Source organism: Pelophylax lessonae (assembly GCF_965119305.1).
Source record: "Pelophylax lessonae genome assembly, chromosome: 1".
Classification (NCBI taxonomy): domain Eukaryota; kingdom Metazoa; phylum Chordata; class Amphibia; order Anura; family Ranidae; genus Pelophylax; species Pelophylax lessonae.
In genome coordinates this window covers 721,251,849-721,268,960 of record NC_138768.1, presented here as the reverse complement: position 1 = coordinate 721,268,960, position 17,112 = coordinate 721,251,849, and the positions used below count along the sequence as shown (strand labels likewise).

Sequence of the window (17,112 nt, the reverse complement as noted above, 5' to 3'; positions counted from 1 at the left end):
TCTAAGGCCTACGCTTTTTTCCTGTGGTAAAAGAGTACTCATCACTGCCATCAGTTAGGGACGTTCTCTATCAAAAGGCATGCATAGCAAGCATTTTATGCATTGTTTCAAAGACCAACATTTAGGCCAAAGAGTTCTCTGCATATTGAAAAACAAGAAACTAATTCGGGAAATAGAATGGACATTATCCACTAACCCTTTTTCACAATGCTGCAGGCAACAGCTGTAAGGGCTACATAACTGAATGATCAGTAGGGACAGGAGCTGGTTAAGTAGACATGTTTTAGTCCATTCCCCTAATGTCTCATAAATTGACTTTACAACTATATCAGTCGCATAACAGGACCTGCAAAAAAAAAATAAATAAAACATTTAAAAGTCTTCCAGACATGGAACAACAAGATCCTTAAACACTGGGGCATCCTACATAGGAACAGTCAGTATTTGCTAAGGAGTGATATAGCTGGATCTACCATGGGAACAGTCTCCTCAAATTGACATTGGTCAAAAAACATTTTGAAGAAGAAAATAACCAGGATTCATCCAGTCTCCATACAGAACTGGTTTGAGTGAACTGGAAAAGTGTTACTAGTTTCGGTGCTTTTGAGGAAATCCAAGCTAGTAAGAGCTAGGGCACTAGAACTAAAAGTTCCTAATGCAAAAGCAAAAACTGAAGTATGATGGAAATAGGAAGGGTTATACTTGGCAGGCCAAAAACTTTGCCAACATCCAATTCCTCTTGAAGGTGGCAGCATAACTGTATTGTCTATGATTTAATACTGATTCTGTGTCTTTAAAAGCAGTTCTAAAAGGTTCTCTACATTAAGGTACACCCCTTCCGCTGTGTCGCCTATTTAGCAAATAGTCAGCACAGACTGTCTGACAAAACACTTACCTGGCTCTTGTATCGATTGAACACTGTGCTCAGCTGCAGGTCTTCTCCCCCTCCCTTCCTGGTCTCACAGGCTTTGGTGAGACCAGCGGGAACCATTGGCTCCTGCTGCTGCCAGTCAAAGCCAGTGAACAGAATGAAAAAAATAATTTGCATAATAAAAACTCAAAGGGTATTTTATTGCTTGCCTATACAATCACTTTAGCAGAAATTTGGAGTACAGAGATGTACTATAAATGTCCAAGACTAGTGAATCCCATGCTTATGTACACCCATTTTAGACTATCAGTTGTAAATCATCAGAGATTCAAAAAAAAAAAAAAATTATTTACAGCTGTTAAAGCAGCTTTTTTGCCCATAAGTGCAGGTGTTGTCAACAACATAAGATGTTGTTTTGCTGGTGCTGGATGCACAAAGAAAGTGGGCATCTGACTAGTTGCTAAACAAAGCAACGCTAGTTTTCTTTGTTCTAGTTTACACAAATTAGCCCTCCGTGTTCTCAATGACTGCTACGACTGAATGAAGACTTACCACATATTATATCCAAAGCACACAGTGTTATATCCATGAAACAGTTAAATTTTCCTTTGCCAACACGAGTGTTAAGCTTTTCCACCAATATTTTTGACTGCTCATTCATAACTTCCAAGAATTCGGCAAGGATAGCAAAATGGAAAGTTGGAGTTATCATCTTTCTTCTTGATCTCCACTTTTCTCCAGTGCTGGAAATTTAGAACTGCAGTGTTATTTTTCTAGTACCTGGCCGATTGGCCATACATAATTTATCTTAGAATACTCTAAAAGTTTTTACTTATCAAACAAGTGCAGTCTGTAAAACAACCACTAGGTGTCATGTGTGGAGAGTCCCTAGAGTTCTTTCCACTTGCAGTAAAATAGTAAAATCGAGTTAATGTACAGCAGGGGTGCTCAACCTTTTGAAGAGCGAGGGCCTCTTTAGGCTGGCCATAGATTGTGCAATTATCATGTACAATTTTCCTTTAGATTTACCAAACCATATAATATGAGGTAAAACCTAAACACTTTCAATTTATATGTAATCAGGTGCTCCTGCACTAGATAGTTGAAGGTAAATCTAAAGGAAATTGAATAACAAAATTGTATAGGACAGCTTAAGTGATTTGGTAGCTGGTTGCAGGCCACTATGAAATTAAATGTTTCAGAATATCAATCTTTTTATTTTAAATAGCATAATGAAAATTTTAAACAATCAGGATCATAATTTTCCGTGGGATCAATCCCTGGTGGATGTTTACCCACTCTTACATCTTGCGAGCATGGTGCACTTTCAGAAAAAGCACCAAACCCGAAGGATATACAGTAACAGAAGTTCATTGATTGTGTTCCATTCATAAGAAGCTGTAATATGGCTTCTAAGAGTGGAAGATTGGGGTGGAAGGGGCAGACATAGTCAGGCTCTCTTTATGAGAGCATTTGAAAGCCTCTTAGGGCTCTTTCACGCGGGCGATCTGATCAGATCCGCCTGTCAGTTTTTTAGGCGGATCTGATCGGATCCTCCATGCAGCTCTATGGGGCAGCGGATGTCAGCGGAGACACCTCCGCTGACACCTGCTGCCATCCGTATCCGATCCTGTCCATGAAATCTGGACTGATGGAAACCCTATTTTTCCATCCGTTCAGGGATCGGATCGGATGAAAGCGGACAGGCGGTCCGCTCTCATCTGATCCCCCATAGAGAGCAGCGGGGGCTGTGACACCTCCCTCTCCACACTGCAAGCGGAGATGGAGCTGTCATCCGCCGGCTCAGCGGGGATCGGCGGATCGATCCCCGCTGAGTAGCACGGATCCGCCTACGGAGGCGGACCGTGTGAAAGAGCCCTTAGTTGTACTGAACCCCATTGCACCGGAAAATTATGATGGCAGGGTTGGGGGGTTTTGGATAGAGGAAGATTTTCACCAACAGAAGAGGGATCAGCACAAGGGGCACATCGTAATGACTATGAGTTATGTCCCTTGTGCTGATTTTTCTGTGTGTGATCTTTACTGCGCTTTAAATTTGTGGTAGTACATGACTGGAAATTTTAAAGTGAACACAACTTAACTTTTTTTTGCTGCCATTAACTTTGCAAACTGAACATTCACTGTGCTAATTTAACCATCTCTACTCCTTTAGTAAAGCAACCTCAAAGTCTTTGTAGCTGTGGTGTTGCTAAATTGTCAAGTTTTCTATTAGTAAGCAGGATCGCCCTATATGTGCCCTGAAAACTAATTTCTTCAGGAACACATATCCCTCCCCACCTAACACTTCACCATCAACTCATCCCTCACAGTTATTACCTTTTCTATCACTTGCCCCTCCCTTTGGATTGTAATCTTTCATGACCAGTGTCCTCCAAACCGCCCTGTATTGAATAGCATTGTAATTGTACAGTCTCCATTTATTTTGTAAAGCACTGTGGAAACTGTTTGTTGTTATATAAATTCTTTATAAAAAATAATAACATACAAACTCTCTGACCAATACAAATGTTTTCATTTTAAGTGAACTCTGAAAGATTGAAGTGTCTCAGCGATATTTGCTTTTGTAGATTTGAAAATTTGCTCCAGTAAAGATAGATCAATGTATTTGTTTTGTGTGATTACCTTCCTGCCCAAAGTGGAAAGACAGAGTGGAACAACATTTCAGAATATATTGACTAGAGGAACATACAGTATCTCACAAAAGTGAGTACACCCCTCACATTTGTGTAAATATTTTATTATATCTTTTCATGTGACAACACTGATGAAATGACACTTTGATACAATGTAAAGTAGTGAGTGCACAGCTTGTATAACAGTGTAAATTTGCTGTCACCTCAAAATAACACAACACAGCCATTAATGTCTAAACTGCTGGCAACAAAAGTGAGTACACCCCTAATTGAAAATGTCCAAATTGGGCCCAAAGTGTCAATATTTTGTGTGGCCACCATTATTTTCCAGCACTGCCTTAATCCTCTTGGGAATGGAGTTCCCCAGAGCTTCACAGGTGTGCCACTGGAGTCCTCTTCCACTCCTCCATGATGACATCACAGGGCTGATGGATGTTAGAGATCTTGCGCTCCTCCACCTTCCATTTGAGGATGCCCCACAGATGCTTAATAGGGTTAAGGTCTGGAGACATGCTTGGCCAGCCCATCACCTTTATCCTCAGCTTCTTTAGCAAAGCAGTGGTCATCTTGGGGGTGTATTTGGGGTCCTTATGTTAGCATGCTGCCCTGCGGCCCAGTCTCCGAAGGAAGGGGATCATGCTCTGCTTCAGTATGTCACAGTACATGTTGGCATTCATGGTTCCCTCAATAAACTGTAGCTCCCTAGTGCCTGCAGCACTCATGCAGCTCCAGACCATGACCCTCCCACCACCATGCTTGACTGTAGGCAAGACACACTTGTCTTTGTACTCCTCACCTGGTTGCCGCCACACACGCATAACACCATCTGAACCAAATAAGTTCATCTTGGTCTCATCAGACCACAGGACATGGTTCCAGTAATCCATGTCCTTAGTCTGATTGTCTTCAGCAAACTGTTTGCGGGCTTTGTGCATCATCTTTAGGAGAGGCTTTCTCATTTTCCTTATGCATTCCAATATTCTGCCGGCTTTGGCAGCTGCAGCTTGACATTGCATGCTATTGCTTAGTCTATTTTCTACTAAGACTCCCAGATCTTTCTCCATTTTTGATTCCCCCAGAGGTTCCCCCCTAACGCAAATTTTGCGTTTATGTTTTTAGTCCCCAAGTGCAATACCTTACACTTTTCCACATTAAACCTCATTTGCCACGTAGTTGCCCACTCTGTTTTTTTTTTTTGTTCAGGTCATTCTGTAAGATTTCTGCATCCTGATGTGAAGTTATTGCCCTGCTAATATTTGTGTCATCTGCAAAAACTGAGATTGAGCTAACAATCCCGTCCTTAATGTTATTTATGAATAGATTGAACAAAATTGGTCCTAGGACTGAGCCCAGACCAGTCTGAGTATGCGTTATTTATTACCAACCTTTGGACACGCCCCTTTAACCAGTTTTCTATCCAAGAGCAAACCTTGTGGTCTAAACCTGCAGACCTTATTTTGTAAATGAATCATTTGTGGGGGACTGTTTTGAATGCCTTAGCAAAATCCAGATACACCACATCCATGTTGAACTTCACGTGGCCAGTATGAGACAGTGAGACCAATAAAACCAAATTTAACACACCTGCTCCCCATTCACACCTGAGACCTTGTAACGCTAACGAGTCACATGACAACGGGGAGGGAAAATGGCTAATTGGTTCCAATTGTGACATTTTCACTTAGGGGTGTACTCACTTTTGTTGCCAGTGGTTTAGACATTAATGGATGTGTGTTGAGTTATTTTGAGGAGACAGTAAATGTACACTGTTATACAAGCTGTACACTCACTACTTTACATTGTAGGAAAGTGTCATTTCTTCAGTGTTGTCACATGAAAAGATATAATAAAATGTTTACAAAAATGTGAGGGATGTACTCACTTTCATGAGATACTGTATATGTGGATTACACATAAACTGGTCTTCCATACAGTTTGCATTTTATTTCTGGGGTCTACATATACAATAAGTCAGGAAATATTTGTGATGTTCCTTTTGCACAAATAATGAATGAGGATGCTGTTTTGGAAAGCAGGAATTAAAGTGGTTGAATAGGCAGAAGGTTTTTTTTTTTTATCTGAACATATTCTATGCATTAAGATAAAAGGTTTTGTGTGAAGCAGCCTCTCCAGCACCCCCTAATAGTTACCGGAGCCCCCTCTCTATCCAGTGACATCCACGAGTCGCTCAACCGTCCGGGACACTCCCTTCTCATTGGCTGGGACACAGGAGCGGCACCATTGGGTACAAATGGCAGCTCCGTGTCTGAATGGGGCACTCAACAGGAGAGAGGGGCAAAGAGCAGAGAAGAGGGACCTGAGAAGAGGAGGATCCAGGCTGCACAGAGAAGTTAAGTATAACATGTTTGTTATTTAACTGGTTGCCGACCGCTTACCACATATTTACTGCGGCAGTGTGGCTCTCCCAGGCAAACTGACATAGGGCTACATCTGTCGCTTGGAGGCGAGCAGGTGCCGCCGCCGGTGCTCTCCCGCCTCCACTCATCAGCGAGGAAGCCGATGCAGCGGGCAGGCGGCTCCGATTGCTGCCTGACACCCGCGATCGTTCCCGGCTTAGAGAGAAGAACGGTCAGCTGTTGTAAACACAGCTGACCGTTCTTCTCCCTGGAATGATCCCAGAGCCCCTGTGATCCTTCTATATAGAATCACAGGTCTCTATGGTCATTCCACAAGTCACGCCCCCCAACAGTTAGAAACACGCCTCTAGGTACACATTTAACCCCTTGATCACTCACACTGTTAACCCCTTCCCTGCCAGTGTCGTTATTAAATTAACAGTGCATATTTTTAGCACTGATTACTGTAGTAATGTCACTGGTCCCCTCAAAAGTGTCAAAAATGTCAGTCAGGTGTCAGATCTGTCCGCCACAATGTCGCATTCCCGCAAAAAAAAAAAAAATTGCAGATCACCGCCATTACTAGTAAAAAAAAAAAAAACAATAAAAATGAGAAAAATCTGTCCCGTAGTTAGTAGACGCAATAACGTTTGTGCAAACCAATCAAAATATACTTATTGCGATTTTTTTTACCAAAAATATGTAGCAGAAAACAAATTGGCCTAAAATGTTAAAAAATTTTGATTTAAATTTTTTTTGGGGGGAGAATGTCATATAGCAGAATGTGAAAAATATTGTTTTTCATTTCAGAATTGTCGCTCTTTTTTTTTTTATAGCGCAAAAAATAAAAATTGCACAGGTGATCAAATACCACCAAAAAGAAAGCTCTATTTGTGGAAAAAAAACGGAATTTTTGTAAAATCGTACCTGTAAAATTCCTTTCTCTGAGTTCTCCGACAGTCGCAGCCGCCTCTAAGTCATCCCTGTTGGGTATTGACTTCCGCTCCGCAGGAGTAGCTAGGCATAAAGACTTAGTCAAAAGAACAAAGGCGTTTGCATATACACACCCATGGGGGCTGTCCCATCTGGTCAATACCCCCCTGCATGACCACTCCCAACTCAGTTTGGTAGCATAGCAGTAGGTAATAAGAACACAACCCCAAAAGAGGGGCGGGGGTGGCGACTGTCGGAGGACTCAGAGAAAGGAATTTTCCAGGTAAGATTTTACAAAAATTCCGTTTTCTCTTACATCCTCCGACAGTCGCCGCCGCCTCTAAGTCATCACTGTTGGGATGTCCCAAAGCAGTATAGACAGGAGAGGTGGGAGACGCAACCGTAGAAAAGGCAACGCAATACCCACATCAGAGAAAGGAACCTTACATGCACAGTAAGAGAACCTGCTGGGCAACAGAAAACAATGCTCAACAGGAGCAACAGCCCAGGAAAGCAAACACCAACAGCCAGGGACCCATAGAAAAAAACAAGGGTCCTTCATGGCACTGCTGCACTGAGAACCTTGCGGCCAAAGGAGGCATCAGCTGATGCCAGAACATCTACTTTGTAGAATTTGGAAAAAGTGTGCACCGACGACCAAGTCGCAGCTTTGCACACCTGGGCCACCGAGGCCCGATGCCAATAGGCCCAAGACGCACTCAAAGATCTGGTAGAGTGCGCTTTAACAGGGAAGGGTGGAACCCGTTTCTTCAAAGCATAAGCCTGTTCAATGGTCTGTCTGATCCATTTGGCAATAGTCGCTGCAGACGCAGCCATGCCCTTCCGAGGTCCCTCAGGAAGGAAAAAGAGGGAAACCGTCTTCCGGAAGGATTCCGTGGACGACAGGTAAACCCTGATCGCCCTGACAACATCCAGGGAATTCAGAGCCATCTCCTTCGGATGCTTAGGCTTCGTACAAAGCGAAGGCAGGACAATGTCCTCATTAAGGTGGAACTCAGAAATCACCTTAGGAAGGAAGGAGGGTTGCGGACGCAAAACCACCTTATCCTTGTGAATCACCAAGTATGGAGAACGGCAAGATAACGCCGCCAGTTCCGAAACCCTGCGAGCCGAAGTGATCGCCACCAAAAAGGCAACCTTTTTGGACAGCAGAGGCAACGATATTTTCCGTATGTTTTCAAACGGAGCACTCTGTAACACGGACAGAACCAAGTTCAAGTCCCATGGAGGTAGAGGCTCCTTCCTGGGAGGAGCCAAATGTCGCACACCTTGAATGAAGGTGCGAACCAGGGAATGAGACCCCACAGGGCGTTGGAAAAGAACAGCCAGTGCGGACACCTGGCCTTTTATCGTGGCCAGCGCCAGACGCTGGTCCACCCCAGACTGGAGGAAGGCCAACACTCTCGACACCGAGTACGAGCGAGGGGAGAACCCCCTGGACTCACACCAGGCGAAATAGGCCTTCAAGGTACGGTAATAGATTTTACCAGAGGAGGTCTTCCTAGCCTTGACAAGGGTAGGGATGACCTCAGGGGAGAGACTCCTGTCCCTCAGGACCTGGGTCTCAACAGCCAGGCCGTTAAAGCCAGCGACTGTAAAGCAGGATGGAAGATCGGACCCTGAGACAGGAGATCTTCCCGCATTGACAGCCGCCACGGAGGCGCCATTGCCAGATGAACAACGTCTGTGTACCAGGACCGGCGTGGCCAGTCCGGCGCCACCAGAATCACCAGGTGCGGTTCCGAGGCTAACCTGCGGAGGAACCTGGATAGTAACTGGATCGGGGGAAAGGCATACATCAGACGATACTGATGTCAAGGGGCCACCATCCGAGGCGTCTGCCAGAGGATCGCGCGTTCTTGCCATGAACCTTTCCACCTTTTGGTTCAACCGAGATGCGAACAGATCAACGTCCGGGGATCCCCACTTCGCACACAGCATTTGGAAGACCTCCGGGTTTAGGGACCATTTCCCCTGGTCCAGGGTCTGGCGGCTCAGATAGTCGGCCTGCCAGTTCTCCACACCCGGAATGTGAACTGCTGAAATTGCCGGGACACGAGTCTCGGCCCACGACAGAATGTCGGTCACCTCCCGGGCTGCCCGAGCACTCCTGGTGCCCCCTTGGTGGTTGATGTAAGCCACCGCGGTAGCATTGTCTGTCTTTACCAGAACAGGATGGCCCCGAAGTCGTTCCGACCACTGGAAAAGACAGAGTTTTATCGCTTGCAATTCCAGCACATTGATCGGGAGAGAGGACTCCTCCTCCGACCAAGTGCCCTGGGCAGACAGGTTGCCCAGGACGCCACCCCAGCCCGACAGGCTGGCATCTGTGGTACTCACCGTCCACAGTAACGGACGGAATGACTTGCCTTCCGACACCGTCGGGGACTGGAGCCACTACAGAAGAGCCAATCTGGTCTGACGACTCAATTTGACACTCAGATCCAGGGACTGAGGGAGTCTGTCCCACCTGGCCAGGATCTCCGCTTGGAGAGCCCGCGTGTGAAACTGAGCAAAGGGTATCGCCTCGAAGGCCGAAACCATCAACCCCAGGCCTCGCATACAGGTCCTGAGTGACGAGGACGGATTGCCCCTGAGGGACCTGATCTCGTCCTGCAAGGTCCGGAGCTTGTCCTCCGGGAAGAACACCTTTGCCTGAGCAGAGTCCAGGATCATTCCCAGATAGGGAAGACGAACCGATGGTGACAACGTCGATTTCTGAACGTTGATGGTCCATCCGAACTCCTGTAGCGTCTGTACCGTGGTGGACAGATCGCGCAGAAGGTCTTGTCTGACACTCGATCTCAGAAGTAGATCGTCTAGGTACCCCAAGCCTGCAATGCCCTGTGCCCTCAGCAGGCCCAGAACTGGCGCCAGCACCTTGGTAAAAACCCTTGGAGCCGAAGCGAGACCGAAAGGTAACGCCATAAACGGATAGTAGTCCTCCGCGATAGCAAAACGAAGGTACCTCTGGTGACCCTCGAAAATGGGGATGTGCAGGTACGCATCCTTCAGATCTATCGAGGCCAGGAATTCTCCTGGACTCAGGGAGGCCAGCACCGAACGGAGAGACTCTATTCGAAACTTTCGAACTCGCACAAAGCGGTTCAGCGCTTTCAGGTCCAGAATTGGACGTAATTTGCCCTCCTTCCTGGGCACAGTGAACAGATTTGAATAAAACCCTCGAAACCTGTCCCGATGAGGCACCGGGACAATCACCCCCTGAGCAAGAAGGTCCTGCACCGCTTGGTGCAGATCCTGCAGACGCCCAGGAGGCAAATGAAGGTTTGAAGCAAAAAACCTGTCCCCTGGCCAGGATAGGAATTCGATCTTGTAACCTGATCAAATGATTTCCTGAACCCACCTGTCCGAGATCCGGAGCAGCCAAGGTTGGAGGAAACCGCTCAAACGTCCTCCCCTCCCCCCCACCGGAATCGGGTGAGGGCGTCCCTTCAGGCGGAGGCGGATTGACCCGCCGACCCGGCAGTGCCCGACTTCTGCTTGCCCGCCCAGGGCTTCTTCTGGTTACCCTGGCCCTTGAAGGGCTTGCCCTTCGATTGGTTCCGAAAGGCACGAAAGGATCCCTGAGTGGATCGAGACGCCGAACCCCGCTTGCCACAAAAGGACTTGTTCTTCGGGTTCTGGGGCAGCATAGTGCTCTTGCCCCCTGTGACGCCTTTTACTAGGGTATCCAACGCCTCGCCAAAAAGGCGAGAACCAGCATAGGGAAAATCAGCAACTGTTTTCCGTGAGGATTGGTCAGCCGACCAATCAGTCGACGGCTAAGTACCGCGACACTAGACAGGTGTGCAACCAAAGGGGCCTCATTCAAGGCCGCATCACACAAATACATGATTCCTCTGTGAATTTGATCCACCATATCCAGCCGAGCAGGTGGAACATCATCAGACACGAGGTTGCTTCTAAGCACCTTAGTCCAATCAGCCACCGCCTGGGCTACCAGAACAGACGCAAAAATGGGTTTGAGCAACGAGCCCACCACCGTATAGGAATGGCGCGCTAGGGACTCCAACCGCCGCTCCGTGGGATCCCGAAAAACCGGGGTATCCTCAGAAGGAATCAAGGTAGCCTTGTTTAAGACTGCCACAGTGTGATCTACCTGCGGAGGCACACACCATCGTGATTCCCGTAGCCGGCGCAAAAGGATAAAGCAATTTGAACCGACTAGGTACCAGGAATGGACGTTTTAAAGTGCGCCACATTTCATTAACAGTGTAATGAAACTCAGCGGGACAGGGAAAAACCTGTGCCGACTTGCGGGTCCTGTGTGTCCCAAACGAGGACACAATGCTGGGAGGACTGGGCTCATCCTCCAAATGCAGTGTTTCCTTTACAGAAACAATCAATTCATCCATGGTCGCACGCGCTTCAGGCAACCCCGGGAGGGGAAGTATAAACCCCCTCCACCTCAGCCTCCCCCTCAGACCCCAGCGGGTCCAAGGATGAGTGGGACCCTGAAAAGGGCACGCTCGCTGCAGCAGCCATATCACCATCTGAATCAGAAGAGAGAGACAATCTGGCCCTCTTTTTAGCAGCACGTTCAGCCATCAGCATTTCCATATTTGACACCAAGGTCGCCACTACAGCGGCCAATTCAGGTCTTAGAGGGGCCACAGGAGAACTGGGGTTCCCCACCAGAGCTGGGGGGAATTTGCTGTCCTGAAAATCCATTGCTCCAGCAAAAAAACAAACAGTGCAATAAAGTGGTACTGCCCCTTTAAGATCGCTGCGGAGTGCGCAGCCCACCGCTACAGCTACAGTGACAAAGACCCCCAAACAGGAGAAGAAAAAACGGAGCCAGAAGCGATAATACAGAAAGCAATTGAGAGATAATCTGCAGAGCTCTGCAGAGTGTTACCACCGGTGTCCTGCTTCAAGAGGAAAAGGAAGTGCTGTCAGAGGAGGCTGAACTATAGGCTGCATGACTCAGGGAAAATGGCTACCCCATAGAACTGAATGGGAGGCTTCAGTAAAATGGCCGCCAAACATGCGGTCGGAACGATCGTTCTGCTACCGCAAAATGGCAGCCGATGGCGCCAAAACAGCATGTAGTATTGCCCATAATGAAGCAACATGCCTGCCCATACTTAAAATGGTGGACCGCGCGGTTTTACCCTGCTGGGGCCGCCACACACAGTCTGCGCCCCACACAAGCACCGAAGTGAAACAGGGAAGGGAATCCTCCAAAAACATACAGCACCACAGCGCATGTACAAGCGATCCCCGCAGGGACCGCATAGGGAGTCACACAGGCACAGACATGGGGGACACACAGCAACACAGGACTGCCACCCCACACAGAGGTCCCACACAGAAGTACTTACCTGTACCAGATGACGTGGGAAGCCTCTCAGAACGGAAAACCGCTGTCCTCATCTGACAGGGAGTGCCGTAGCCAGGGACATGACACTGCAGCATCGCAGATGTGTCCTGTGAGGTAGCCACCTCACGGCTGCATCCCTGCTGCGAGCAGGGATGGGTCGTTCTTAGTGCCAGGACGAACCACGGCTGAACGCTCGATGGCGGCCAGGGGGTCCATCTGACCCTCTGCCCTGGAGAACCAGGGCGGTAAGTCCAAATCCCAGCACCGCATGATCCATCTTCATCCGAAGATCCGACTAACAACTAAAAGCTGACAAAATAAACAGCTAGTAAAGTAAGAAAAAACTGACATTTTCAAAGAAAATCAAATAAAAGATTAGTTAGGCTGAGACTGTAGCCTCAGCACAGGGAATCCTAACTACTCCTGACGCTAGGCAGAAAAAAACTGAGTTGGGAGTGGTCATGCAGGGAGGTATTGACCAGATGGGACAGCCCCCATGGGTGTGTATATGCAAACGCCTTTGTTCTTTTGACTAAGTCTTTATGCCTAGCTACTCCTGCGGAGAGGAAGTCAATACCCAACATTGATGACTTAGAGGCGGCGGCGACTGTCGGAGGACGTAAGAGAAAGTACATCAATTTTATTTGGGTACAGCGTCGCACAACCGCGCAATTGTCCGTTAAAATAACACAGTGCCGAATCGCAAATATGGCCTGGTCATTAAGTGGGAAAATCTTCCGGTCCAGAAGTGGTTAAAAAATATTTAAAAAAAAATAGAAAAAAAAAAAAAAACACACGAGACTACAATCACTTTAAGATTACATGAATGCAGTGTACCCATCTACTTTCTGTAGTGCATTCGTGCCAGTGTGGAGGTGCTGCACCCTCTAGTGACTCCTGTTCTGTTTACTTTAGTCAAACAAAACTCTTTATCCAACTTGATGGCATGGGATTTACTTTATGCAGTATGTACAGTGCCTTGCGAAAGTATTCGGCCCCCTTGAACTTTGCGACCTTTTGCCACATTTCAGGCTTCAAACATAAAGATATAAAACTGTAATTTTTTGTGAAGAATCAACAGCAAGTGGGATACAATCATGAAGTGGAACGAAATTTATTGGATATTTCAAACTTTTTTAACAAATAAAAAACTGAAAAATTGGGCGTGCAAAATTATTCAGCCCCTTTAAGTTAATACTTTGTAGCTCCACCTTTTGCTGCGATTACAGCTGTAAGTCTCTTGGGGTACGTCTCTATCAGTTTTGCACATCGAAAGAGAAATTTTTGCCCATTCCTCCTTGCAAAACAGCTCGAGCTCAGTGAGGTTGGATGGAGAGCGTTTGTGAACAGCAGTTTTCAGTTCTTTCCACAGATTCTCGATTGGATTCAGGTCTGGACTTTGACTTGGCCATTCTAACACCTGGATATGTTTATTTGTGAACCATTCCATTGTAGATTTTGCTTTATGTTTTGGATCATTGTCTTGTTGGAAGACAAATTTTCGGGGGGCGGAGCCGGCAAGCGAGGTGGATGGCAGCGTGAGCGCACAGGTCCTCGCTAAGCAGACAGTCCGGAGCTGATCGAAACGGAGAGGGTCACTCCACACATACCCAGTTACGTTCCGGACACCCTTGGGCACACACCGGTCATGCCTCAGAAGCGGAAAGATCGAGGGAAACCGGGTAAGATGTTGAACTTCTTTACCCCGACCAACAACAGGCCGCGCAGCCAAGATGGCGCCGGCCCGCCACGCTCCACACATCCCCAGCGTGTACGGTCCCCGGGATCGGATGACAGAGGGAGTACCTCAGTAGCACACAACGGCGGTATGGGAGCCCTCCCGCAGTCCACCCCAGCATCACTGCCTAACAGCCCAGTGAAATCTAAGCAAAAGACTGACCATACAGTAGCTGTCTCCCAGCAGGGCCTTACCATCAATGACACCCTGGAATTTCAGGAAACTATGGCAGCTCTTCCTGCAAACGACCAGCCAGTGATGGCTTCGATGCTGAGGGACATGATGCTGTCACTGCGCTCTGCTATCCATTCAGACATGTTACAATTAATGTCACAGTGCAACAATGCAGTAGTAGCAGTGACTGATAGAGTGTCCACCATAGAAAACAAAATGGGAGACATTGCCACCACATTTAACGATATGGTGGATGCCCACAACGACCATGACGATGAAATAACGTGGCTTAAATCCAAAGTTGCAGATCTTGAAGATCGTTCCAGACGGAACAACGTCAAGATAAGAGGTATACCTGAATCGGTTAAGCCCCAAGAGATAGCAAACTACCTCACCTCTATCACGCAGGAGTTGCTACCGAATACAGCCACCTCTGATCTAGCAATAGACAGAATCCATAGGTTACCTAAACCTAAACATATACCTGATAAGTACCCCAGAGATGCCATCGCTAGGATTCATTTTTACACTGTAAAAGAGAGACTGATGGCTCGGATGAGAAAGGCTGTGGATCTCCCGGACAGCGTGCAAGGCTTATCCTTCTTTGCAGACCTGTCCGCACATACTATGAACCGTAGAAGGAATTTAATGACCATAACGAAGCCTTTAAGAAACCATCATATCCAGTACCGCTGGAACTACCCGGCAACTCTCCTAGTTACAAAAGGGGACAAGGAATTTAAAATAGCGACTCTGGAATATGGACTTAACCTGCTCCGCCAATGGGGCATTCTGGACTCTGATGACCCGGAAAATCAACCCATCCCTCGGGGGGCAGATCATTCTCTGTCTGATTGAAAAATGAGTGATCCCCAAATGTGCCCCAAGAGCTTACATAGGAGTTGACCCTCCATATACACCACATGTCTATCCTACAATATCCGGCAGTTCTGTTCGGCTGTTTGAAGAGTGTTTTCTAGTTGCCCCAAGTTAGCAGAATTCTAGTCTGCTCAGATTTCCATTAGGTTATCGTCTAATTTTTACCAAAAGGCGCTATCTGTTCTTTGCGCCTCTAGCTTTGTGTGTTTTATTTTTGTTCTTCTCTCCGGTTTGTTTTGTCAGTTTACATTTTTTTCCTGCCCTGTCTCAAGCAAACTGTCACCAGTGATCTCACCTGAGGAATTCATCAGTTGGCGCTCCTCCACAGAATCATCCACGTAGAGACTTCGAGTATCCAGCTTTTGGGACCCTCAATATACGAACGGACTGGGGTAGGAACCATTGTTTCTATTTCATTTTGGTGTTTTTTTTTTCGTTTTTTTTCTTTTTATTGTTCTTTTTCTCTCCCTTCTTTGCTCTGATCCTCCCTACCGAGGAGTTTACATTACCCCCTTCCAACATGGCTTTTAAGCTGACTTCTCTGAACGTCCGCGGTCTTAACAGTCCGTTCAAGAGACATATGCTATGGAGAGAACTCAAATCGCAAAAATGTGATATCGTACTGTTACAAGAAACCCATTTCTGTGATGCAGCACACCCTCTACTTACGGCTAAGCAATTCCCACATGCCTACTATGCCAACGGCCCCAGGAAAAAGGGGGGAGTGGCCATCCTTATCAAAGACACTGTGGTATTCAAATACGTATCCCATCAGTCTGACCCAGATGGCCGCTTTCTTCTCTTAACATGCGAAATTAACAATGTAGCCTACTCTATTCTCAATGTATATGCCCCGAATACAAACCAAAGCTCCTACATGACAAAATTGTGGAAACGCATTAAACCTGTCCTCAAGGGCTTCATACTCCTTGAGGGGACCTGAATATGGTTGCCAACATTTGCCAGGATGTTTCCAGGGATAACCCGATACACTCCCGCAGACCGGACCTTTCTTACTTACTAAGATCCTCAGACCTTCAGGACGTTTGGAGGTGTCACCACTCTACGGAGAGGGACTTCTCCTTTTTTTCTAAAGTGCGTTCCTCCTACTCCAGGATTGATATGATCTTAACGGACAAGTTTTTGCTTCAGAAAGTGGTGGACTCGGCCATTGGCCAAATTACGTGGTCAGACCACGCACCAGTCTCAGTGACTATTGGCCCCCAGGCATGCACTACTAGAGCCAACAGATGGAAAAATGATATTAACATTTTATGTGACCCGGGGACTTCCTCTGAGGTCCGTGTGGCCCTGGAGGAATTCTTCCGTATAAATGACACTGGGGATACATACCCATTCATAATTTGGAACGCTCATAAGGCATTTATGCGTGGTTTTCTCATGTCTAAAAGTGCAGCTAAGCGGAGGCAGGGGAGGCAGCAGATGAGAGGACCTCTTGGCAAAAATCCAACATTTGGAAACTGTTAACAAGCGTGCCCCACTCCCACACATTATTGACCAATTATCCCACGCCCAAAATGAATTACGCCTGCTTTTGCTTGGACAACATCAGGCTCATGTCCGTAGACTTAAAGCTAACTTTTTTGTTCATGGGAACAAGGCTGGCAAACTATTAGCTAACCACTTAAAGGACGAACGTGCCCGACAGCGGATCTCTAAACTGACTCACCACTCCACTGGAGTGTCTTTGACCAACCCCAAGGACATTGCGGACGCATTTAGCCACTACTAAGGGTCCCTCTATAACTTGAAGGACGACCTGACCACTCCCCAACCGTCCTCGGAGGACATAGATGGCTTTTTAGCGTCTATCTCCTCACCCAAATTGAGTTCTGCGGATTTAATTGAGTTGAACCTTCCTATTTCTGAGGCAGAGATATCCAAAGCAATCCTATCACTACCCCTCAATAAAGCCCCCGGCCCCGACGGGTTCTCCTCAGAATATTATAGACAATTCGTGCAAATTTTGACTCCGAAGCTCCGGGGGGTGTTCCGCAGGGCTGCCTCGTCTGCCTCCTTTCCTTCAGAGATGCTGGAGGCTACTGTGATCACATTACCGAAGCCGGGGAAAGCCCCGGACTGCGCAAAGAACTTCAGGCCCATATCTTTATTAAACGTGG

The 17,112-nt window shown here is 47.0% G+C and overlaps 1 protein-coding gene across 1 annotated transcript in view; it reads right to left on the bottom strand.

Annotated features, from left to right (window-relative positions):
* Window positions 1-17,112, bottom strand: part of CYP4V2 (cytochrome P450 family 4 subfamily V member 2) — a gene marked incomplete at its 3' end in the record, with an annotated part of 234,682 nt that overhangs the window by 158,938 nt on the left and 58,632 nt on the right. The window contains exon 4 of the mRNA XM_082243745.1: window positions 1,424-1,614. Within this exon, the coding sequence (XP_082099871.1) occupies window positions 1,424-1,614 (191 nt within the window). The remainder of the gene's footprint in view (window positions 1-1,423; window positions 1,615-17,112) is intronic.